This window comes from Rhea americana, unplaced genomic scaffold, assembly GCF_003343005.1.
Source record: "Rhea americana isolate MKP2758 unplaced genomic scaffold, rheAme1 scaffold_71, whole genome shotgun sequence".
In the NCBI taxonomy this organism is placed as follows: Eukaryota; Metazoa; Chordata; class Aves; order Rheiformes; family Rheidae; genus Rhea; species Rhea americana.
In genome coordinates, this window is record NW_028186879.1 from 1834302 (window position 1) to 1861350 (window position 27049).

The following is a 27049-nucleotide window of genomic DNA, read 5'->3' on the forward strand; positions in this document are numbered from 1 at the left end:
TTTTTTTTCCATATTCTTCTGTTTGAACAAATACTCCACTCTCACACTGCTTCTTAAAACAGATTCAAAATGTCTGTGTTCATTCAGAGGGGAAACTCAAAACTTTAAAACAGACTTGGTTTTCGAGGATAAAAGACAAACAACATGATAATTACACAAACTGATGAGATGTAAAAACTCCTACATCAAAAAAGACAGCACTCTCATTGCTTGTAGCAAATTATTCCTAAGAGTGGGAGATGATTACTTATGTTACATACACACAAAAAGTGACTAGAAATCACAGGACTGTTTACTTTTTTCTTGCTCCATGGAAGGTGTTCTGTTGATTCTTTCTTGCAATAAATTTCACTCATCAAAGCAATGAGGGGGAAAAATGCAGAATTTTTGGAAAGCTTAGCCATTGTGRCCTTTGTTAGTTGTTACTTTCAATATAAAACAAGGCCTGTAGGAACGATTACTTCACAGATTTTTGGCTTTTAGGTTGCTTCTGAACGGAAACAAGAAGTTGGTTTTAAATACGTCTATCAACACAGTAACCAAAATTCCTATGAATTATCTATGGTATTATAATGTAGATGCTACCTTTTCACCACTGATTAACTGAAGCAGTTTGGGGTATATTTCTAAAAAGAATAAGAATAGATATGCACCTTTTAAATCTTTTTTGTAAGGCTGTAGTATCATCCTAACTTAATTTTCATTTGGAAAATTTCACACTTCACAGAATCACAGAATGGTTGAGGTTGGAAGGAACCTCTGGAGATCATCTAGTCCAACCTCCCTGCTCAAGCAAGGTCACCTAGAGCAGCRTGTTAGACAGGGCTGCATCCAGGCGGGCCCTGAATATCTCCAGAGAGGAGACTCCATCACCTCTCTGGGCAACCAATCACTCTTACAGTGAAGAAATTCCMCTTCACGGTCTGGCAGAACTTCCTGTGGTTCAGTTTGTGCCTTTGGCCTCTTATCCTATCACTTGGCACCACTGAAAACAGTCCAGCCCCATCATCTTGACCTCCTCCCTCCCCCACCAGGCATTTGTAGACATTGATAAGATCCCCCCTCAGGCTTCTCTTCCCCAGGCTGAAGAGGCCCAGCTCTCGCAGCCGTTCCTCATAGRGCAGRTGCTCCAGCCCTCTGATAATCTTCGYAGCCCTTCGTAGCTCCATGTCTCTCTTGTAGTGGGGAGCCCASAACTGGACACAGGACTCGAGATGAGGCCTCACCAGGGCTGAGGAGAGGGGCAGGATCATGTCCCTTGACCTACTGGCAACACTGTTCTTAATGCAGCCCGGGATACCATTGGCCTTCCTGGCTACGAAGGCACATTGCTGGCTCATGATCATCTGGTCATCCACCAGCACTCCCAGGTCCTTCTCTGCAGAGCTGCTCTCCAGAAGGTCAGCCCCCAGCTTGTACTAGTGCCTAGGGTTATTTTTCCCTAGGTGTGGGACTCTGCACTTGCCCTTGTTGAACCTCACGAGGTTCCTCTCYRCCCAACTCTCCAGCCTGTCCAGGTCTCTCTGMATGGCAGCACAGCCCTCAGGTGGATCAGCCACTCCTCCCAGCTTGGTAGCATCAGCAAACTTGCTGAGGAGGTACTCTGTCCCCTCTTCCAGGTCATTGAYGAAGAAGCTGAACAAGACTGGAYCCAGTACTGAGCCCTGGGGGACGCCACTAGCCAACTGGACTCCACACCACTGATGATGACCCTCTGAGCTCTGCCTTTCAGCCAGTTCTCAAKCCACCTCACTGTCCACTCATCTAACCCACACTTCCTGAGCTTACCTATGAGGATGTTATGCAAGACAGTGTCAAAAGCCTTGCTGAAGTCAAGGTAGACAACATCCACTCCCCTCATCTATCCATCAGTTGTAAAATTTCTCTTAAAAATCACTTAAAATTTCAGGCACTAAAACATTTCTCGGTAGAGGGGTCACAGTGATTGGATGACTTATGGCAGAGACTTCTRTTGACAACTAACATTTGTGCATCCTTAATGACTTTTCAAAACTCACAGCAATTTTTATCTTTGGTGAGCCAAAAGAAACTGAAAACAGTACAATACCTCCTCTCATCAAAAAAAGCATGTTTTATTTAAAAAGAGTAATACTGTGCAAACTGCTTTTATCCTTAAACTATTTTGCTTTTGTAAYCATAGCCTCAACAATGGTTCTGCTAAGATTTTGAATTAAAGACATTTTTACAATTTAGGCTTCAAGGTACTATATCAAGCAGTACAGGAACAGATTCAAATGCACAACCCCACAATTGCACATAAATTCAATTTCTTTAGCTCTGAGCAAGTGTTTGAGAAGCTTGCAGTACAATTAAGTTAAAAATCTCTTGCTGTGAAGTTTATAATTCATGGAAAAGAACAAAACTGTTTTGAAAGAAAAGGGCAAGGGTTTATCTGTCTGAAGTTAATGAACTATTTGGAAGAGCACTTTTTGTGACAAACACTTAGAAATATAAAATATTAATGTGATTAGTCATTTCCCATCTAGGTCCAGTGACAAGAAAAAATGCGCAGCAAAGACCTACTAGCTTTGACCTAGCCTTGCGAAATTCATCCCGTCTCATGAGCTGTAGGCCAAAAAATGTCTGTGCTTCCTAAGCTACATCAGTTTGTGCACAACTCTGTTAATCTTCAAGTAACCATAATGCATACAAAAACATTTTCTTATTAAAGCTAAATGCAATATATCAATGTGAGATGCTCCGTACTGCATTCTTAGCAATTAGAATTGATTTTTTTAACATTTTGTGGATAAAGAATTCATTCTCTACATACAAAAAACCTTTCTACTTTGTACAAAACTGACKACTGCAATGCTAAATAGCCCTCTATCACAATGAAAATGCCCGTATTATCATACTCAGCTGATAGCATCAGTCACTTTATTTCCTTTAATTAAAATTAGAGGACATATAGCTAAAATCATTAATTTTACTTAGATCTGTTAACTGATTTGGGCTTAAAATAAATTATCAGCAAAGACAACCTCAAACACCAGAATTCAAGTGAGAACAATGGCTCCACAGAACTTGTCTCACATACCCAACATGCATTAAATCTAAATATGAAAGTTTTCCTTATACAATTCTGAAAAACATTAAAATATCGAAGATACATATTTTAATCTAATACTTGCAGTTAATTATCTTCTTTTAAAGAAGAACTCTCATTATCAGAGATGTAGTTCCACCAATTGTTTTCAAACAGATTCAAGTGTTCAAATAAAATTCTCATTAAAACCAGAGCTCTTAAAATTACCAGTAACAGCTAACAACATAATACAAATTATCAAAGCATGCATGCTTAAAAAATTTCAAAGTACCAAAAGCATTTGGACAAAACAGAAGATGTACGGATGCCATATCTATGCCAGGGAAGCCTTCTGCTAGTTACTATCACCATATTTTATCTTAGTTTCAGCCTGATGAAAGCTGTTGGCTTAACTATTATTTTTGCACTTTGAACGAACTCCAAGAATTTYTTTCAACCACTCTCACTCATTTACTGTAATATATATAATATATTACATTAAAATCCATGCATAGACTAATATGCAGGATTTTAAATTGTTTTGATCTTAATTGAAGTTGAAAGAAAACACATAATTAATTCTTTCAGGTCCACCTTCCCACTCCCCCAAAATGGATATTTGGACTAGACAGAAGGTGTGACATTCAGTATAAAGTCTCCAAGAAAGGAAGYGTGGATAACAAAGAAAAACATTTTTATACTAACTTTATAGGAAAAAAATAATCTACTAACATGTCATAGATGGTTAAAAATCCTTCAACATGTAATAACAATAAATAATAAAACAAACAGTTTTGCACAAATATATTCTGTGTGTGTTTTGCTATATGAGTGATTGCTCTAGCCATAGCTGAAGACAACTCTGGTTGCTGAAGTCATGTTAGGAGTAGGATAAAATACAGGAGGAGATTGTGCAGTGTCACTGGTTTTAGATATTATGTGATTCAGGATATAATCCCACCTCCTTTTTTAATTTAGAATTCTATTTCACAAATGATGGTTTTGAATGCATAACAAAAACATTGAGTACCAATGTTTTAAATTTATTTTGTTGAAGCAGTTACTACAAGTTGATAGGCACGCAGTAGTACTGCAGTCTCCCACTTTCTCATGCTTTCATACAATGCAAAAAAATTGCCTTATTTACTCTTTTACAATCAACTGTGGTACCCCATGCTGTTTTCCTTAACAGCTCTGTTTTTTTGCCACTTAAATAGTACTTTTATCACCTCTGCATTGCTCTACTTGTATTGATAATACATAATTTCTCCTATTCTGGATGAGAATAACTAAAAAAAGATGAAAAGTTTATTCAAGATATTACTGTGAGCTCTCCAGTGTTTTGTCTGTGCTATGTTCTCACTTTCTTGTTAAATACCTTCATGCACAAAAGTATAACATTAACAACAATATGCCAGAGATTAAGTTCTGTGTCATCCATGCTGAGAGTGAATTAGATGAAGCTGAGCATTTGTATAGTGTAAGTCTAACTTATAAGGTTAATTTTTCATGAGTTACTGTGAAACTGCAGAGGTTTAGGGCTAATCAAAACTGTCTACTTGTGATTTTGTCATCTTTTGCTCTAGATGATGAGTGTAAATCATTCAGACACTTCACTGTCTTCCTTCAGCGGGATGCAGATGAAACACTTGTTATGGCTATTTCCTGTATTTTAAATAATTTGTTTCTTGACAGCATTTTACCCAGTAATAACTTTCCCTCAACTTTTAACAGGTTATTTACTATTAAAAAAATAAACTGCAAATCAAAGAAAGAATAGCAATCTTTTGGTAGAATTTTTCACTTTTGGTTCTCATGATTCCATTACAAATCAAGGAGGAAACAACTTTCAACTTCCCATTCTTATTGATCATCTAAGACGGCCAAAATCATACTCTAGGGTCTTCATTGATCAAGCTTGTTTCACCAAAGACACATTAGTGATCAAAGAACTTTCTGGTCCATTTTCTTTCTATTCATATCTGCCTCATAACAGAGCCAAAAACTGCTTTMACAACTCTTTGATGTCTGGCTATTATAGCTTATTATCTTTATTACAGAAGAGCAGTTCCAAATGAGATCTGAAGTTTCTAGAGTGCCCTCCACTGTAAGAGTCATACTTCTGTTTGTATTTACTTGATACCTGGATATGAAAGTTATTTCAGCAGTTTACCTACTACTACTCTGCAACAAAGCCGTAAGACYATTTGGCTATGTTTCAGAAAGTGTGCATATACCAATACATGTATTACTCCCCTTGATATATTCTGGAAATAGTTAATAAAAAAATCCAAAGCTTTGTTGCTTTAGTCTTAAATTTTTTTTTTGTTCCAGTATGACAATCTAGTATCTAGACATCTTGCAAAGCCGTGACATTAAAGAACTGCTCTAGTAATAAAAGAAAAAGTTAAAACTGCAGAAGAGAAAAATCTAGGATAGTCTGCACGTCAGTTTACGGCTTTGCATCCCAAGAGATTCTATTAGTTTCAACCAGCTTCACCAAGGTAGGCAGCTATAGGATAGCCTTTCATACATCACTATGATAAAGCATTTAAGAATAAAAAAAGTAAATTGAAAGATCCCCAGCATAAAGATGTAGTTCAAGATACTGCCAGTCTATTAAACTTCAGCTTAGTGCACTTTAATTGCTTTTCTTATTTATTTTAGTAAAGTGAAGCTACATTTGATTTTCCTCCACAAAAAGAAACATTTTTTTTTCCTTTCTGAAGGTAAATTTTTAAATTTTTTAGTATTTTTAATTACRGAAGAGCCCTATAAAAAGGAACTAAACAACTCAGCTAAAATAAGGGTGTTTTATTTAATCAGTTCTACTAGAGCTGAGTCACTAGTTCTGATCCAACCAAATAACTTAAAGAACTACATTACCACAATATGTTCAGAATAGATTAAAGGAAAACAAGTAAACCTTTGTGAAAATTCTTACCTAATTTAGGCAGGATTTTTGCTATTAAACAAGTATATAAGATTTAAACTAAATTTAAAAATCCTCACATACATTATACGATATCCTTCAATAAATTACCTATATTGTATCTACATAATTCTCAATACATCATTTTACTTCAGTTTAAGTCTGCCTACATGCCCTGGAACTAAGAAAAGTCAAAATATTTCTAAGCTTTAAAAAGGTGGTAGGAGAAATATTTTACCAAACACAAATCTGACCAYATAGGATCTTGAGGAATGAGCCTGCTTTACATGAAGAAGGCTAGTTCTGCACAGGTGTCATCCTACCTTTCTTGGAGAAAGTACAGAAATCCAAAACAGAACATTAGAGTAACTATTCTTGCTAGAAKAGCTTCCTTGCAAAGTTCATAAACTTTCACCTACTGAGACTAGAAGACAGTAGAATATTTTCTGACAGCAATTGCTTTAAACACTTCAGAAAAAAAAAAAGTAATTCTGAAATATACAACTTCCAAATCTTCTTTTGTTGTTGTTATGATGACAGCATAGAATTAAATACTCAGAAAAATGGACTACAGCTGCGCGGGGAAGAGTACAATCATCTGACCATCTTCCTGTACATACTCCTCATCCAAAGCTGCTACATACTTCTTCTGCCTCTCTTCCCCCATTTTTTGCAATGCATCACAGTATGAACTAAGCATGAGTTTTAATGTACATTCCTTTTGGAAGCAACTTATTTTCTCCTCTGAGGTGTTTGTGAAGACAGTTTAAATGGACTCTGAGATGGCTGCAATAATTGCTAAATGCATTCACAATTGACTGATTAAAAACACCAAGTTTCACACATATGAAGTGATGGGATCCCTTACTCATCTGACAATTTGGGGTAGCTGATAAAAGAATAGTACATTTTAAAACATTTCATGAAGCAATTTTCATTTGTCAAAGAGCCACTAATAGGAACTTCAAGCTATTCAGATAATTAAAAAACAAACTTTCACAAGAAGCTCCAGTATCTTCCCATGCAACAAAATTTGTGTAAACCTTTCCAAACTCCTTAATAATAAATGTATATTCCACTGAACAAAGACATTGAAGCCAATACAGTGACATTAGTTCTGAAAATACTGAAAAGCCTTCTTCTGTTTCCTATCTTACAAGGTAAACATGAAGTCTGTGTTTCTGAAGATCAGTCCTTAAATATTCCCTCTAGCACTTGAAGGGCTACAGGGGAAGGAGAAGGGAGAACACAACAGCATTAGTCTTCACAACAGCATTTATAACCATAGGAAGAAAACTACAACTTGCTTTTAGCCTCAGATTTGCAGCTCCTCTTTGCAACAGTAAGATCATTCATTATCTGCTAAATTGTCTGGGATCACAGGTTACAAACTGTTGGTCTACAATAACACAGTGTCAGGGAAAAAAAAAAGAACTCTAGCAGCTTTGCTTCTTGTGTATTACAGGTCTGCAGCAGATAAAAGTGAGAAGTATCTCACTAAATAAATATTAAAGATCAAAAGGTAAATGACAGTAGCCTCACAAATCTTAGCCACACCATTAATGAGCACGTAATTTCATTTATATTTTAATTCCCTATTCACTGGTCTTGTGTCTATAAGGCATCTGATGGTTACACAGCACACATTCTSCCCAGTCTTCCTTTTGTTACTGATGTATTAAAGCAACCCTTCCTGCTGTCCCTGACATCCCTTGCCAGATTCAGTTCCAAATGGGCCTTCCTAGTCACAGAATCACAGACCACATCTCTGCATACTCAGACCACGTTCCTATAATGCTCCCCTGTGGCCTGCCCCTGCTTCCATCTTTTGTACACTTCCTTCTTCTGTCCCAGTTAGCCAGATGCTCCTTATTCATCCATGTAGGTCTCCTGCCCACCTTGTTCAATTTCCTGTACATTGGGATGCACTGCTCTTGAGCTTGCAGGAAGTGATCCCTGAATATTAACCAGCTCTCTAGGACCTCCCCTCCTGCTAGGACCCTATCCCATGAAATTATTTGGAATAAGTCCCTGAAAAGGCCAAAATTTGCTCTCCTGAAGCCCAGGGTTGCRCTGCTACTTATTGCTCTCCCTCCTCCAACAGGATCCTGACCTCTACCATCTCATGGTCACAGCAGCCAGGGCTGCCCCCAACCTTCGCTCCTCCCACCAGCCCTTCTTTCTTGGTTAGTGCAACRTTCAGCAGCACACCTCTCCTTGTTGGCTCCTCCACCACCTGTGTCAAAAAGTTACCATCGATGCTCTCCAGAAACCTCCTAGACTGCTTGTGCCTAGCTATGTTGTTCCTCCAGCAGCTGGTAATGTTGCTGGTAATATTGCTACAACGCATTGTACATTTATAGCTTCAAATTTACATTTGCACAAAGTTGATGGACATTACTGAACTAAGAATTTATAACAATGCCCAAGAAAAAGTCAAATCAATCTAATTTGCAGAGTTGGTCTTTAAAGAAGGACAGAAGAGCTCTGAGGTATTGTTTTTGTTTTATTTTTTTAAAGGAAAGTCACTGACATGAGCATGGAATACTTTGTACAGTCAATTCTGACCATTCTCATGACAGATTTCAAAGTTTAATCTAAGACAAAAAGAAAACATTCAAAAAAGCAGGAAAGAAAGTAGTCATGGTCCCTTAAAGAGCAGCATTAAGAAACACTAGATAATGCTATTTTAACCACAGAATACTTAGAATTATAATAAATTAGGACTTATAGAAGAGCATAAGTTATTACCTAACAAAGAAAAAAGTTCTACTGGACAGTGTACTTGAACGACCTCATGAAAGCATATATTCATATGATGAGAAACACTTTGATTTCAAAAATCTTAGAAAATACAATAGCTGACAACCAAAGCAGTGGTCAAGTTCGGGATTTTTTGTTTTGAAAACAAATCACCAATAAGTCATGACAAAATAGTTTAGGAAGTAATGTCTATTATTTTATATATATATATATTTAAATAGAGCCAAAGACTACCTGCTTGTAAAAGCTTTTGACTTCTTTCTAACAATGGGCGTAACTATCAGGTTCTTTCMTAATAGTGACCACGTTTTTGTAAAGCACTAGAGTGACTAAAGGGCATTTCTGCTTTTCTGAAGTAATCTTTGAATATTGATGAGGGAGATCTCCTTGGACTCAAGAGCTCTTCTGTGGAAAATGGGAACTTTGACCATGTTAACCTACATGTACTTATGCCATACGCATAGTTAAGTGATTCATTTATGCCATAGGCATAGTTAAGTGATTCACAGCTAGAGCATGGAAAGCAACTAAGATGTTGTCTGTAAAGAACCCCTGGCAGTGGTTTCTCCTTATTTCATGTTGGAAGAACATCTTTAATGTTCCTGCTGATCCAAAATCTGGCAGTAGGTTTTCTTGGGAAGAATCCAGGTCTCAGAAAATTAGGTTCCAAACAATGGACACTGTATATATGAAAAACCTGTCCACCTGAAAGCTTATTTAAAACAGAGCACATCCCACAGCAGCATTTTTGGTTAGCTGCACACCAGGAACACATTAAATAGGTTGCAGTATCATGCTATCACTAGATACTATTGATCTCACACAAAGCAACATAATCTCAGTTGACTAAGACATGAATATTATTAACAAAAGCTGACAGAGACYGTCATTCGTTTGGCAAAAGATAGGAGGAGACGAATGGCAAGCAGAAGCCCAGCACTGCATTATTCACTTCTACAGCTGGCTTGCCAAGTGGTAGTTCATCTGTTCAGCATCTAGTTACACCACGCACACACAAAGGAATAGGCCAGYGAACTAAGGCCAAAGATTTGGGAACAAAAAAAGTTTCACCATAGTTTTTTTTTTTGTTTGTTTGTTTTTACATAGAGCACTTGTAGTTGAGATTCTGTAAGGTTCCCCTCCCTCCCCCCTTTTCTTTAAAGCATTTGTGTCGCAGCACTAGGTGAGTGTTTTTGGCAGCTTTGTTGCAGAATCAAGCTCACTAGCTTAAAYGGCAACCTAACCAGATTGTTATCACACAAAACTGATAGTGATGTGCTCATCCCCAGATTCCTGACGGTGTGGATAGGCCTGCCACGCACTCATACCAAACACAGATGTACTTTTAACAGGTACAGCACAAAAGTTGTCATAGCATGAAAAAGACCTCTAATTTGAGTTACTTTAAGGAATCCTCCATGCATGCTGCAGAGTCCAACTTCTCTCTTCTCTCGCTATTGAGGATGCAGACTGATGGATGCAGATCTATTGTCAGGCTTCTGTTTATGCTTATATTTTTAATGTGGAATAAGTTTTCTGTGTGCAAGGAAGACTGATAGTTAAATATCATAAAGTAGAACAAACACTAGGAAACAAAGTCAACAAAATACAGCATGTTTCAAGCATGCTTGATAACCAAATTCAAAATATGATTAAAACTAAAATTGATGCGCTTTGTAGTAATTATACAAAGTATTCTTATTTCCTTCCTGCTACAGCCAGAGCATGAATAAACAATCTGCTTTCAATTGCTCTCAGCCATGAAACTAAAAAAAAGCTGAAGAAAATGCAATTCAATTCAAAAAAATAAAAGATAAGAGAACTGTTTATTTGTTGAGAAATTTTACTGGTGTGTTTTAAAGACTTACAAAAAACCCAACTATTTAAGACCAGCTCTTTTCAAAGGTGACAAATATAATCAATGTCTCCCTTGCTCTGATGAAAAAGGGGAACTGGCTCTTATACAATTAGTGAAAAATAAAATACACCAAAGACAGTTATGTGTTGAAATAAAGTTTATGCTAAGCACTGTATCCATTTCCTTTGTAAAAGATAAAATAGGATTATAAAAAACAGTAGATAAACTTTATTAGCCATTATCRTCTTTCTACAGTTTTTACCATTTCCTACAGAATATACTCACTTTATATAAATCTTAAATGACTCAAAATTCCTGGATTCCTCCATTATGAAAACAGATTTCAGTCTCACGTGTTTCTAATAATCATTAAATTCTATCTGGCTTGTGGATGCTAAGCAAGAATTGAGTTATGTTATCCAATATTTTGTTTCAGAAAGATATCCAAAAATTCCAAACTACTACCCAACTAGAACTACCATCAAGGCAACATAAAAAATATTGGAAATTCAAAGTTAGATGAAGGCTAAATGCATTTCCAGGACATGAGCTTTCTCATCCTTTAAAAAAAAAAAAAAGGCTTACCCTATGAGACAGATGTAGCTAAGAAAAGATTTCTTTGCCAAAGTACTATTTTCATTAGCTCCCTATTACCAAACAATATCACTTTTACATAGCTAGTATATGGAAGTAAGCATGTAAAAATATATGAAGATGCATAAAACACATYTAGAAACTAAACAAATACCTATCAAATTTTAAGGCAGAGTAGGAAAAACATCATATATCTATCCAGTCAACCAAATGTTAACAATGGTTATTAACACAAAATGCATGTTACTGGTGATTACTACTATAGATACCCTGGAAATAGAAACACAAGTCTAAGATCAAGAATTACCTTCCCATTATCTTGCTTTCCATAGGAATATACACACTACTGAAGTCTCAACTTGCAAGCTAATTTTGCACCAATATATCCCCTTCTTGCTAAAATCAGACTCTAGGTGGAATCTATTGTTTCTCACGCTATTCCCAGGAACTCTGATACAATGAAGAAAACATCTAAGAGGTACACTTTTCTTTTCTCCTGCATGAAGTATGAACCTTTTAAACTCATCAAAATTTCCACTAGAAAAATAGCTCAAACTGAATTGTTTCAAAACGACAATCTAAGATCTGAAGGTCTCCATGAACAAGGTAGCACAAGCAGCCCTTGTACATATGCTTTAATTAAGCCCCCTCTAACACACTTTCTCACCAACATTGCTTGACAAGATACCAGTGGGACGACATCTCAGATAGCCCTGCCTCCGGCTCAAGCTTTTGGCCTTTTCCTCCAATTCTCAAAAGGTAGCGAATAGCAAGGGTGGTTTTWATGCTGGAAAAAAACCCTGCTTGCTGGACTGAGACCACCAACTCATTTCACATAGGTCAGACAATGAGATGGTAACTTTTGTCAGTTGCCAACTTAAACTATGTTTGAGCTAAAGACCTAGATGTGAAAGGCTCTGTAATAAATTACCAATCTCCTGAGCCATCCAGTTAACAACATGCATTGCTTTTTTCACTCAGTTATACTTATACTTTTAATGTTTAAGTTCATAAATTTTCTGAAACTGTAGAAAGTAAAATACCAGAAGAATTCAGATTCTTGATGACAGGAAGCATACAGAAAACAAATGACCTAAAATACTGAAGAATACTGCTCCAGGCCTAGAGTAAGATGCTATATTTTGATTTTAAAAAGTGTCTAAGTTGTGACATGCATACTATGTATTTCTACATTATGTTTTGTTCTACTGTTTCACAAGTCATGACAAAACCACCACAAACCTTCTGGCTTTTTCMTTCTGAGTGCTAAAGCTTTTGTTCAATTTGTAAAACCAGGAACAAATTAGAAGCAATAATCATGCAACTATTTTAATAAAACAAGATTTCCTTTTATTTTCTGAAAACATTATTATTGACTGAAGACAAGCCTTTTTCAGTTGGTTTAAACAGAGATTGGCACTCTAAAAACACTTATTAGGCATAACTAGTCATTCGGTACCACTCTAGCAACAATAGTAAAGCTACCTCAAAGACAGAAGTAACTCTGGAAGAGTAATAAGGAAGCCAGATTTAATGTACCAAGCATAGAATAGCACCGGTATTATTGACTTCTGGGAGTGAAAGGTCAGACTAACAATACTCTCATACTAATGAAATTGCAGTATTTAGAAGCATCATAAATAGCATCTTTCTCAGAAGTAAATAATAAAACATTAATAAAGAATAAGAGCTATAGACTACTGAGTCATGAAAATCACCTGGATTTAAGAAGAAAGACTGAACAGTATCCTATGCAAAAAAAGCTATGGGCATATTTCAGAGGTAAATACATAACAATTGGAGAGATTTACCAATTTAAAACATCTAATACAACTTGCTTGTTAAGAAATACTGTCTCAGGCACTAAAGGTTTTGCTTACACTGTAATTAGGATAAACATAAGTTTATTCACAGAAGTCTTCGAAAGTTGGCATGGTTATATTTCTAATAGATTATAAACAGTATGAGAAGATGGCCTTCAAGAGTTACCTTCTTAAATGAAACTGATAAGTTTAGAGAATATTTTCTTTTATTTCAGCAGTTGCTTGTAGCCAATCAACCTCTTTCCCACCTACACACATGCAATATTTAGTAATTTGAGGCCTGCAGTTATGCTACCAGAGGCATATTCTGTACCTCAACATGGATGTTATTTAAATATCACTTTTAAAAATAGTGTATTTAGAAAAATCAAAAAAGGAGAGCAGTCATCTGATATACTTCACTCTCACAAATGGATCACAGTAGACTTAAAATTTGCTCCAATATATTAATCAAGGCTGACTACACTATAAAAATATATATTTATTAGTACATGCCCACAGGTTTTTGTCTCCCAAATATTAGTATTAAAAAAAAAATAAATAAATCTTGCCCTCAGTCTTCCCAGTGCTAAAACCCATTGCCGATCAACTTACCAAATCCCTGTGTAACACCCAGTTAGCATGCAGGTAGTGAATACCATCTAGGATCTGATACAACAGGGACTTCACCATTCCCCGAGGTAACTGAACTGGTTTCTTGTTTGCTTTAGAAGCCCTGTGAAACTTGATTATATGCTGTAAAAGGGAAAAAAGAAATCAAAATAAAAAGAAATGTAACATTTGGTCTATAGCATTACACAAAAAGATTGCCAGTGATTCCTTATATGGAGTTTTTAGCAGTTTTTTCAACCTATCATTCATTTTCAAAATTAAAAACAGCTGAAGTACTAGAACATTAACAGTATATTAAGTAAAATGTTCACTGTCTCAGGAATTCTCTCAAAAATTAAATCAAAAGACAGGCTGATATTTTGTATATCTCAGGTAATTTAATTTTCTGTTAACTCCCGTATCATTTTACTTCTGGGGTCTTGTCTGTTGTCATGATACTGTAATATACAATGTCTAATGCCAGAAAGAGAAATTATTGCATCAAACTACTTGGACTTTTAAACTTTCAAATTAAACAGGAAATAAATCCGGGTTGCTGTTACACTATTCCTTTAAAAAYAGTACTCTCAAATCAGAAGCCGTTAATAGAGCAAGGTTGTAAAACTGTCCATCTGAAAGTCAGTCATCAAGCCAGACATGAAAAGCACTTTAACAACTATGACCATATACAGAGGCAATGATGTCTAGCAACAATGAGGAGTCCAAAAGAATTATATGTTATCTTAAAACTTGAATCCTAGGTGTCACTAACTTCAACAGCATCAGGTGTGTCAGAGTGACAGAAACTGTTTTCATGTTTCATGTAGAAAAAAAACTTTTCATGCATTCACTCTTCTTTCTCGTACTGGCTTGCACTTATGTGACCACCAAAATAACCCTGATCTTGCACAAACAAAACCCAGCACCAAACTTCTAGTACATGTTCCTCCTACCTCAGCTTCCTATACTCCTGAGTTTTCAYATCCCAGGTACAGATTAGGTACATAACTCCTCAAGTCCCTTTGGGAAATTTTACTCTCCTGTTGCAGCCCAACTCCATACAGCCTGCCCTTCTTTGCTTTAGGTGTTGAGCCTGGCTGGGAGAAGGAAGCACATCCCTGCTCTACCAAAGGTAAAAATGCAGTTGCAAGGAGGAGAGAAATGTTGATGAAGAATGGTGACAGCTCCTAGCCATTCAGCCAAACACCACACRCACAAGCATTCCCCAGCCTAAATCACAAGTTTTGTCCCCCTTCACTTCATCCTTCCACTGACTTCAAAGTAACTGTTATTCTTCAGTGAGCAGCCAGAAAGAAAGGAGTCTTCAGAAGCAAGAAAAAAAGAAAGCAGTACAGATAGAAAGATACATCCTGGACCTTTGTTTTCTTGCTCTAACATATTCTGCACCCTATGCCCAGCTTAGTYTGAGAACCACTACACCCACTGCTGCAGGACTCAAGGATCATTTAGACACTGACATCGAACAAATAATCACTTGAGCTAAGTTACTTTCATCGAGATACAGTTAGCAACCAGAAACAGGTACAGCTGAGGAATAATGAAGTGGATATAGGTATGTGCATACAAACATAAAGAGCGRAACTGAGCACCATTCATAAGTTACTGATATATAAGCCATTGTTTCATTAACAGAAGTGCTTCTGCAGTAACTCTGGACTAGTATGAAGTACTGTAGAAAGTTATAAATGCAAACAAGGAAAGGTTGCTACTAGTCACATTCCTTCAGACAAATACAAAACCTTACAGTATAGTTTAAAACGAAAAAACTACTCAGATATTCCTGAACTTCATCAGCTTGGCATGTCTTAAACATGAGGGAAGCACTGAAGAGATGAATGTGTTTGCTTTCTCTCTACATAAATAAATTTGCTTTCCTATTTCTTTCTAAATCAACCTTAAGAGTATCTCAGATTTCAGTTGTTTGATATCAAAATAAAATTAGAATGAAAAAGTTAATGAAATCTCAGTACTATCTTTCAGAAGTTCTAAATGTTGAATGGAAGAAAATATYTTCAATTCAGGTATCTGAAAGAAAATTTTCCTTATACACTAGTTCTAGGGTGGCAAATACTACTGAATTATCCCTAACTGCAAGTGACATGACCTCAAAACGAATTAGTCTTAATTTGGCTTTGTACTTCTTGCCTCTCTGTGTAAAATACAGGTGTAGGAAAAAATAAGTCATGAATCATGCTGTTCAAGTCTTACATACATGCACTTTTTTTTAAAGAAGTTTCAGTTGGCTGCTAAGATTACAAATATTAAATGAACAGAAGAAAAGGGTTTACCTCTTAAAATAATTTTACTTAATTTGCAATGCATTTAAATTTAAAACTGTATTTCATAATAAGGAATAAATGGATTTCCTCCCAAATAAATGAAATTTCAGATGAAGTGAGTAAAAAGCTCTCCCTACCAAAATATATGAACGAATTTCAATTATGTACAGTAGCATTATTCTCACTTCATTTAGTTAGAGATGACATGAAACATAACTAAAACTCCAAATTGTCCTACTCAGCTAAAAGTTTTGTCATTTTTTAAAGGAAATTCATCTGCATAGCCAATACCATTCCTGCATTCCTTATTTTAGCTGTAGTGTAGGGTTATATCTACATTTATTTAAATGTATCTTCAGCTACTGAAAGCTGAATGCAGATCTTTATCTTCAGAAACAGGTCAGAGATAAACCATGTAGCTTGCTTACCCAACACTTTCCATTTTGCTTTCCCTTTAATACAAAAATGTGTCAACACACAAACACACACACTTATAGTAAGAAGCTATATTGGTTTTAAATGATGCACCTTCCTTGCCCTTGTCCCTTTCCTCCAACTGAAACTCAATGCCTGTTACCTACAAACAATTCACCTTACCCAGAGATCATGCTCAGCGTAGTCAAAGAGAAGCCACACTTTCCTGTCAGCATGAGAAAGAAACACCTTTTGCAGAGAAATGACATTTGGATGCTTGAGCTCCCGCAGCAACTGCAAAATAAAGAAAGTCCATCAGAATTATACCTATGCATCCAGAGTTGTGAAAGGGCTAGAGAGATGAATTTAAGTCTTTGCTACAGATTACACAAACAAAAGTTGAAATCTGCAATTCAAAGAAAAAAGAACATTTTTTTTCTTTTTTAATGAAAGAACTATCATTAGTTTGAAGCTAATGCTAAAAGTAGGTCATATCTCCCCTAGGGCATTCATTTCCTTTTAATTTCCTAAAAGCTAAAGTCTAAGTAAACTTATTACACAGAATCAAGAAGACCCCCTAAAAAGTCAACTGTTGGCTTTGCCTTTTTTCATAGGATTTGGTCTTTGATAAAGCCATTTGGAGTAGCCAATTTTCTTCTGACTCCTAATTATCTGAAAACCTTCTATTTTGGTCATAGTCATTCAAGACTGAATGGGACTGACTCATTCAGTATCAGCCAACGCAGTCAGCTAAAAGGAGATGTGGTTCATAAGATACAGTTAGCTGATCTTAAAGGTCAACATTACCAAAAGAAGGTCCCAGTTCCCCCCACAATATATCCTGCACCAGTTACGGTACTCGAAACTATGAMACAGTTCAGTAGAAAATTAACTCAGACACAGATACACACACACATAAAGGAGATAGTTTTTGGCTGAGTTACTGACCTGAACTGACTCGTGGTACTAACCCAACCTGGCACTACAGAAGGGGATAGAATGCAACTGGGAATAACAACAACTTCTTTCAGTAGAAAGTGAACCATTAAATCAGCTCAGCTGCTTTGGAAACTGCAGCTTTAGTCACCATGAAAAGGAAAACTTAACAGAGACAYATTACAAGAATCAAATGCAGACAGAAAGAGTTTGAGTTCTATAGAGTCCACAGAATCACTAAAAAAGAAATAAAAAAAAATCAAAAGTACCTAAGCATACTCAAATGTGGATACCTAAGGCTAGAGGAATCCCTTTGCAGCTCAGGGATAGCTATAAGAGTGACAGCTAGACTTCTAAAGATAAGCATGCCTAGACTTCTAAAAATGAGCAAGGACAAYCTGAAGTAGTATTTGAATATACAAGGAAAAATTAACGTATTTTATTTTTGAGATTGAATCTGTTTCTAATAAGATAATTTTCCTGTTACAGAATAGTGGAACAAGGTAATTTGTTCCTTTTCACTGATACCTTAGTCACATACAGTAACATTTTAGCTGCTACTGAGATAGTAAAGTGACAGTGGCTATTCGAATGTTTGTGCTTCCTTCTTTTCTATTTATTTTGAGAGCCCTTCCAATTCCCCGATCACTGACCAACGTCTTAAGTGTGGCATTTACTGAGAAAGTAAGAGGGACTAGTCCCACAGAACTTATCTCAAGTACAAGATGAAACAGAAAGACAGGATTGAGAAGACAAAAAAACATTATGAGGAAGTATACAAGGGCATAGTTCCAGTTTCAGCATGTTAAACTTCCCAATCTTAAGATTTCTAGGAGCACTACATAGATGAATTTTAAGAAAGGATCTGAAAGAACAAGTGTAGAATTCTGTAAATGCCTGTAATTTCTACAAAATATAAGGATCAATATGGGGAAAACCAAGAATGCTTATCTGCATTTTTAATCGGTTAAAGTTGGACAGCAACTGATGAAGATGCCAATACCTCTGGTTTGACTTGAGCAACATCTGGTTCGACTTGAGCATCATAATCCCACATTGCCCCGTCTGGTTCTCCCCTTGCTTTCACAAATATTCTACAAGCCAAAGCAGTCAAACAGCATCCCTACATGCAAGTCTCAAACACACACAAAGGTTCCTCCATCTCCCTCTTCAAATGAGGAAATATTCATTCTACAAACCATGCAGCAGCTAAGGAGCAGTAAATGAAAGTGCTCCAAAGCCATGTGGCCTCATGAACAAGGACAAACAGGGGCAGGACAGCACATTATCAAACATCAATAACAGCATTATGGCAACATGGCAAATTACCACACAACCATACTCCTTGCTCAGGATACTCAATTCACTTCTCACATCAAATATGAGCCAAACTCATCACAAACCTCCATGTACATCAACTCCTTCAGCTGGTGACCTTAACAGATTTCCACTAAAGCTTTCCACCATTACAGACATTTCTCACAAGCCAAGACACTATGCTGAAAGAGTGCATTCAATACACTGCATTCTCAGCATACCTGAGAATTTCTTGCATTACTGCAAATGTTATTTGATCTCCACTTTTGATGCTTGCTACTCTGTGTTACCCATGAGAAACACAACCTGCTTAGTATTGCAGTACCACCACAGGTACTCCTATAATCAGGTACATATGATCTTGGCCAGGGGACCTGTCCCAGGACACATGTTAAAAAGCAATTTCTCTAACCTCCCATCTCAAGATATTAGCCACTTTTAGACAGGGCCACTTCTTGCTCCCCCTGTGTGTCTAGAAGAGCTACCCAAGAGATTTCCTCCAATGCAGACAACAACCAGAGAGCTTGCTAGACAGTGTGCAACATCAAGGAAAACATTCACTTCAGCAAAAATCACTACTGTCACCTTGCTAACTTGATGGCATAAATTCAAAATTTAATCATCTTCGCATGCCTTAAAAGGGCTCCCATCAGTTCCAYCAAGGGATCCAGTCATGAACAGACCACATATTAACAGTCAAGACAGAGCTTGAGATTGAATAGGCATAAAAAGGGACTTGGAACAGAAAGCAGACTGTGGTAGTTGATGGTGAAAGAAAGGTCATTTTCAGAGCAGAAGAACCTAAAGACTTAGTTGTCATGTAACAAATTATAAAATACCAGTGGAACAATTGCTGAAATAGATGAGCTGAGTTTAAACATTAGTAAGGCACTACCCAAATACTCTGTACTACCCAAATACTCTGTACAATACTAGCTAATTAAAGGAAGATTAATTACAGCTACAACAGGACAAAGAGAGCCCAAGCTTGCAACGAGAGAGCCTATCACATAAATGGAAACTAAAAAAACAAGTCAAGATCTATATAACCTGCCAAAACAAAGACAGAGAAGAAAAAAAATAAAAAAGGCCATCTCTCTTYTTAAAATGAAAGGTTACAAAGAGGAAGAGAAGAGCATATTATAAGTTCTTTTTAAAAAAAAMAACAAAAAAAAACTTAAATGTCCTATCTTGTAGTTGAATAAAAGTACAACTTGTTCTCCAAGTACTTTAAACTTTCTACTTTAACTAAGAACAACAAATTTTTATTACACAAGTTCTTGAATCCCAGGTTGGCTTAGCTGCCATCCATTAGATTCAAGATCTCTTTCCAAATCTGTTTTAACGTTTTTACAGTTTTATTCTCACAGGCCAGATATTCTACATATTAAAAAACAAGACACGTGCTGAAAATACATGTTGTATTTCCTTCAGAAGTGTTCACAACTGAAAGCACATAAAAACAATGCTACAAAAAAGTTATAATAGTCCTCACTATGAATTTATTATGAAGCTGACAATACAATTTTGAAGCCCAATTTCCTCAGATACACAACCGTGTGAAATAGTAGCTTTACTGTATTTTTTTCTTATATATTTAAATTTAAGGTCTTAGAAGTTGCAAGAAAGAAACCTGAAAATACAATGTCAAGGAAAAAAAAAAGTCCATTTCTGGTTTTAACTTCTGTGGTTTTCAAAAGAAAAAAAGGTCTCCGAGATGTTAAGATACTGTATGTTCGCTTTAAGTAAGCAAGTGGATGTAAAATCCACATAAAGCATGGCATCCAGCGCCTCTTAAGTCTACTTTTGACAAAAAATGTCATGATTTCTTGAGGTTTCAGTTTCTAAGATTTGATTGGTATCTTTATTCCACTTTCACAAAACCAGAAACAATACTACTCTCCTTTTGTACATAACCTCTCAAGAATACTGTTTGTAGCCCTGGGTTGTAGCTTTAGAAAGTAATCACAGTCACAAATTAAATTATATATACCATGCTACTTTCAAGCTAAAGAATCTGTAAAATCATTATGGACTGCTCAAAAGGGGGTCTTCCTCAGTATCCTGYCTCTTGCCCTCTGAAGAGCGCTCTGTACTCCTCCAAGGGAGTTCTGGATTCAGTCTTGCGGGAAAGTAACAGAGTTTTCACTGTTAATGTGGAATAGTCAYGACTCACAACCTGAGGAAGCTGCATCCAAATATTGTACCTTATTGCACATTACAAGACCACAGCAACTTGGGTCCCTGCACAGAATACAATCCACTCAGAGTAGTTCTGGGCCACGCTCTGTCAGTCACAAGCCATCGGCACTCCTGACCACCTGTGTCTGGTACGTGATCTCCTCTACCAAGCATGCAGGGACAACTCATCACTTGCTCCTTCCCTAGGGGAGAGTGTTTAAGAGAATGGACCACAGCTTTTTCAGGGGCATCCTGAAGTCACTCACTTTCAGCTTCTGCTTCATTAGGTGCCTCCAGTTGCTGTGTACTGCTCCAGAGTCCTTGGTCAAGCTCAGTCTGGCTCTGGAAGAGCCCTTAAGCCCTTCTTCTGTCTTTCCTTTGGCTGAGAGGGTGGGGGAGGGGGGAGGAGGAGGAAAGAAGCCTGATAAGCACACAACAACAMCACGTTCCTCGTCACCCAGGACATGGAAAGCCCAGGTACATGAAGAGAACCTGCCAATTTGGCTGTGCAGCAGCCCTCTCCACTCACATCAACTCCATCAGTAGCCCAGTGGCAGGCAGGTTTTCTTCTCACCCACCCAGGGGGCAGGCCTGCTGTCCTATCTCTGCCACCTGCGGAGATTGCAGAGGCAATCAGGACTGCTGCAGAGCCTTTCCTTTCAGATATGGGCAGTAGCCATCAGCCAGCTGCCTGCTGATTCTGCGATGCTCTCACACTGCCTCAGTACCCTGTGCCTGCTTCCTGCAAACTTGGACAATCTTCAGGAGAGAGGACTGCTGTACTGGGCTCTGAGCCTCCAGTCTGGGAGACAACCACGAACACTGTTTTCTCTATGCTCAGATGTGCAAACRCAGGGTGCAAATTTGCATTATACTAAAACCATCTCTACAGGTTCCTACCACCTCCCATGAGTCACATTAAGCAGCTGTGTAGCCAAAGGATGATTCAAGTCAGCTTGCTCACACAATGGAAAACTGTTAATCTTCCACTGAATAAAGAGAAACCTACTCATCCTACAGCCACATTGTCACTAGGTCCAACACAGAGTATCGCCTTTTGTGATGACAGCCTGCATTTGCTATAATATGAAACCATAAAAATCYTAAGACGACCTAAATGCTTCTAAGGCAGACATAATGAGTGGAAAAGAACAGAGAAGTAACTGCTCAGGCACCCTGCTAGTTATTGTTCTGCAATTTTCTGTCCCCAGAATTCAAGGCTGTTCTAACTTGCAGCGGCTGACTACGATACCCTAAGGACAACACACACGCACAAAGGAGAGACCCGAAGTACAGCGTCATCTGCTCCAGCTCTGCTTTGTCCTGCTTAGCACTTCCACTGCTGAGCCTGGCTGTCTCCCCATCTAACAACTCTTCTTCAAAGCCAGGTAGCAGACAAAGTAGTGTTATTGTGTAAAATAAAAATAATCTATGATGTTAGCACATGCAAAAAACCTTTTCCAGGCATATTTCTGGAAATGTGACCTAACCTGGTGGACAAAAAAGCAAAACTACACAGAAATCCAACAGAAAGTTAACAAACCCATCTCACTAGCCCAAGAAAATATAGGAGACTGAAGTACTTACAAACATTTAACAATTACCAAAAAGTAAACTTAATCAAACGCATACACTGTAAAAACTGAATGGAAACTGCTAATCAACAACGAATAAAAAGCAACTATTAGAGCTCTAAAATACACTGTACTATGAGATGGCATTGCCTGTACAGTGCCTAAGGCATTGTAAATGCCTTAGTAATGATCTTGTATCCCAATGTCCCATAAGAAAAAATGTCAAAACTAAGTTAATTATTTTAAAATCCAAGACTCCTGCATGAGATATTGCCCAAATCAAAACAGTGAAACTCTAATCCATTTGAAGACTGCTCACCTGCTCCACCTTCCTACATTTTGAAGAAATCTCCTACTTYGAGGACTCTGAAATGGCACTTTCCRTACTATTTCAGGTAGATACACTTCAAGGACTTTCTTGTGATTAAACCCCGAATCTAAGAATTGAGTTTGGGCTTGTGTGTTATATATCATTTTTATACAAATCTTTCTACCATTCTATCCCTCTGTTCCCTCCTCTAAAACAAGTCATCTCTTGATACTATGAGTGTTCAGTTCTTAGTGCCTCCTTGAATCCTCAAGGGTAAAAGTGTAGATCACAAAAAAGGATATGAGAAAGCCCAGACAGTATGCATTCCTGTAGAGGATAAGAGATGAGCAATGAGTTAATACTCAGTTTAAGTTCTGTAAGAGGCAGGTTTCACAAATGCTTACCATGCTGAAAAATCTAACACTGCAATTACCTTTATATTAAAGTAGTTATTCAATTAGCATCATCAGTGCAGTATCTGTTAATTAATCAATATGCATAAATGTATTGAAAAAAAACTCTTACTTTAATAGAGTAATAGATTAGGTTCTTGAACATTAGGTCTAAGCTCTCAAGCTGCAGGAAGTAATGAATGTAGAAAGTCTTTCACATACACATACATTAGTTTGAACTCATCATGTAATTGATTCAGCTGTTTCAACTCAGGTATGCCCTAGTTCTCTCTTTCCTGTAATTGAGATAATTCAATTAGTATTTTATTTTTCTGCAGATTTGCAACTGCTTTCAGTCATCTGCATCAAATAGCTATTCTAGAAGAGTTGGCTATGGACATTCTTAAACAAAAGTTACTCAATAGTTCAAAGTTGTAGTCAGTCTTCATAAGCAAGACAAAAGCCATTGTAAAGTTGTCAAAACAATAGAAAGCTTCACTCAGATTTACATCAAACTGTATTCCTCAAAYATTCACAAGGTAAAATATATGCGCTTTAGCTCTCAAGAAAAACTGGAAYGGCTGTATCTCACAGCCATACAAGTCATTCTACTTCCTCTGAAAACCATGCATTCAATCAGAGATAACCTGGAAGACTTACTGTTATGAAGTCTGGCATTTAGGCCTGAAATTTTAACTGTGACAACACAGTTTTATTAACTAGATGTACAAATGACATTTTAGAGTCAACACTGCTGATTAACTTACTGGCATTTTTGTATATACCTTACATGTGGTCACATAATCAACATAAATAGTACAGCTATTATCCTCAATTTGATCCTTCTCCGTATAAGTTTCCTTTCTTTATGATATTAAATCAAAAAGTATTTATTCCATTTCTGGGAATTAATGGAATTAAAAATCTAAGAACAACGCATTTTKGGGGAAACATTCTCCTGTTATCTCCAAGAAAAGCAGTATCAGAAGAACATTAAGGAAAAAGATCCAAACACTAGAAGTTCCTGCTAAATTATTAATTCATCTGCAGGAAAGTTCAGCCACATCAGCCTGGAAACACAACTGGAAGCAAAGTCAGCATCAAACAGCTCAAAAAAAAATGCTGTTACAAGTTACTCCTATCTCTACATCTGCTTTTTGGGCTTCACTCCACACTTTGCTCTTGCTTCCTGCTGTCTCAGTTCCTTTGCTGCTTCTAGTACGCTCCCCTCTTTCCCCCTCTAACTAACACTATTCCATGCAGATTCTGTTCCATCTTCTTCAAACGGTGGACACCATAGCTGCAACAGCTCAGAGAAAGAGGAAAACCTCTCTTCTTTATTGCTSCTCTTTTATCACTACAGGGGACCCGGCTGCCCAAGAACAACAATTACACAACAGCCCTCAAGCCATGCAATGAAACCAAATCTTTCCTGACTGTCAGCCAAGTGAGCAATTCTCTTTTCATAAATACAAACTACAAATTGTTTAAAGGATCATACCAAGGGCAGAAAAAGACACTTCCCTAATACCACAGACAAGCTTCTTCTGCCAAATTCAAGTAGAATAGACTCTTTAAAATTCTCCAGAAAATTTACTGCAAAAATATGGACAAATCATTTTCTTAAATCCCCCTGAAATGGTAGTTAATACTTTGCAAAAAATATTCAGCCTGAAAGAGTCACACTATTTGCAAAATTTCAGCCTACATAGTTGATTTTTCAAAGTTTAAGACCCTCTTTTTAGTTTCTTCAGTTCAGAGTGTAGATGTCTAACAGGAGAGGGGTCTTGATTTTCACAAATTGACAAGAATAGCTCATCTTAAGGAATCTTCTTTGCATTTCACTTTTTTCCACTCCATTCTGTTCAAGGACCAGCTTGTTTCAAGTTAAGAAGTCAACTGGAAGTTGACAAAGCAGGAAATTCTGGTACCTACTTCAATCAACAAAAATGAAATAGGGGGAGATCTAATAGTCCATTCTCTTCACAAGCTTACAATTAAAAATAATCCATTCACTTCCCCACACACGTTATATGCATTTCCTTTCAGTAATCAATTTCAGATCAAACATCTCAAGAAAAATAAATCAAAGCACCAGAACAATATAAGCRCATAAAATAGCTTTAACTAGTAACTTTAAAATATTAGTTTTGCCCATTTAGYTTCAGTTTCTTTGCAAGCTTGTCACAATCACAACTAGTAGAACATGCATCATTCACTAGTTTTTAACAATATTGGAATATATAAACAGGACCCTGGCTAACCTAAAAAACTGTCTGAACAATATTTATGGGTACATTACAGCTTGMCAAGTAGTAACAATGCCAGTTTAGTTTGAAGTCTCCATTTAAGTAGRAGCTAGCACGTTTTAATCATTATGAGCCAACAAGAATTAATGTCTTTAGGAAAGTAACTGAAGTACTAAAGAAAAAGTCAGAGCAAATACATTTACTTAAAACATAGACTCAAACCATTAATTTTAAAACTATAGCTGTTAATCTGCCCTGAGGTAGGCAGTAAATTGTAACTTGGAAATACTGTCATTTTAGACAGCAAATTAGGCAGGTGCAAAATCCTGCATTACATTTGTATTCATTTTATACGTCTATATTAAAAATAGAGAGCCTATAGGTAGAAAAACACGATTCAGCAAACAAAAACCAGCATGCACTCAAATCAATGCTTTTAATAAATCTGTTTGCCAGTAAAAAGAACTAATGTTACTTACTGCTATTTCTCTGCATGCAGACATAGAAATTCCAGTACCTTCTATTTGCTTTAAAGCATAATCTTTATCATCTTTCCTGCGAAAGAAGAAAAGAAGTTTTTTAAAAAATATTGTACCATGAATTCAGAGTGAGCTCTTCACCACCATTCAAAGAACAGTTTCTAATTAATTCCAACTCTGCACTTTATTTTCCTTTGACTGTCTACTAATTTAATTCCTGGATACCAAGAAACTAAGAGCTAAACTATTACCTAACCACACCACCYTGATAAAACTGAAATACAAATAAGCTGTCACTACATAAAAAGGAATTTTTACGTTCTTTAAGATGTAACGGTTGCCATTTCTTTCCACTCCTTTCTTCCCTTATTAAGGGSGAATAAAACACCACTTAGCACACAGTAGAAAGCAGTTTCTCTAAGCCTGGGATTKCAACAGTTTTTTAAATAATCAAGCTACAGGTACCTCTCCCATAAACATATATCTCTAGGATACAGCAATACTTCATCGTATTTTAACAAATTCTTGAATAGCCCAACAGCAATATCTTTTTAACACCTTATCTTTTCTTTCCTCCAGACCACAGTAAGTGTCCTAAAATTTTGTTCCTACATAACTAATAGAAGTACTAAGCTAATAAAAAAGATACAAAGTAAGCCTGCAATCCGAAGAATCCAGAGAAATGTTTGTTCAGCTTCAATAATATAAACCACTTGAAAGCAAAAACCTCCTGTACGTTAACCTGTATGTATTTACATTAATTTAAAACACACGTTTGTTAGTAATTCCAGCTACCAGAAGCAAAAATCAAGAGATAGACTAAAGCAGAACAAAAAGAAAAGCAACCCCCTCCCCACCACCACTGAACTCTCTTCCATCCTCAGCTTCCAAAAGCTCAAACGTTTGAGAGAGAGAATCCCTGCCCTCCACTTTTGTGGGCTGGTATCCACAGCACTCCTAAAGGACATGGCACTTCCTAACACTGCCTTCAATATTTGGTACTTTCCGATAGACCCAAATCTCTGAGTTACATAGGAATCCTTACCAATTTTTAATTAACCCAGCTTCCAGCTTCCATAGCTGTGAAGAAAAGGCCTAAAAATGTGCGACTCAAACACCCTAAAGATAAACAAACCAAAACTACACTTAAGCACTTAAAACACATGTAATTGTTTACTCCCGGCCTCTCTAAAGATTTCCRAAGGCTTTTAATTGCAGTGTTCCAACCTGAAACGCACACTTTCCCCTCTTTATCTCCACATATTTAATTCCCTAAATTATCAGGTC

General features: G+C 36.9%; 1 protein-coding gene across 1 annotated transcript in view; it reads right to left on the reverse strand.

Moving 5' to 3' along the window:
* CDK8 (cyclin dependent kinase 8) overlaps nt 1-27049 on the reverse strand; it is an 86680-nt gene that overhangs the window by 28170 nt on the left and 31461 nt on the right. The window contains exons 4-6 of the mRNA XM_085321792.1: nt 25763-25838; nt 16508-16618; nt 13614-13754 (exon numbers count right to left, since the gene is read on the reverse strand). Of these exons, the coding sequence (XP_085177918.1) occupies nt 13614-13754; nt 16508-16618; nt 25763-25838 (328 nt within the window). The remainder of the gene's footprint in view (nt 1-13613; nt 13755-16507; nt 16619-25762; nt 25839-27049) is intronic.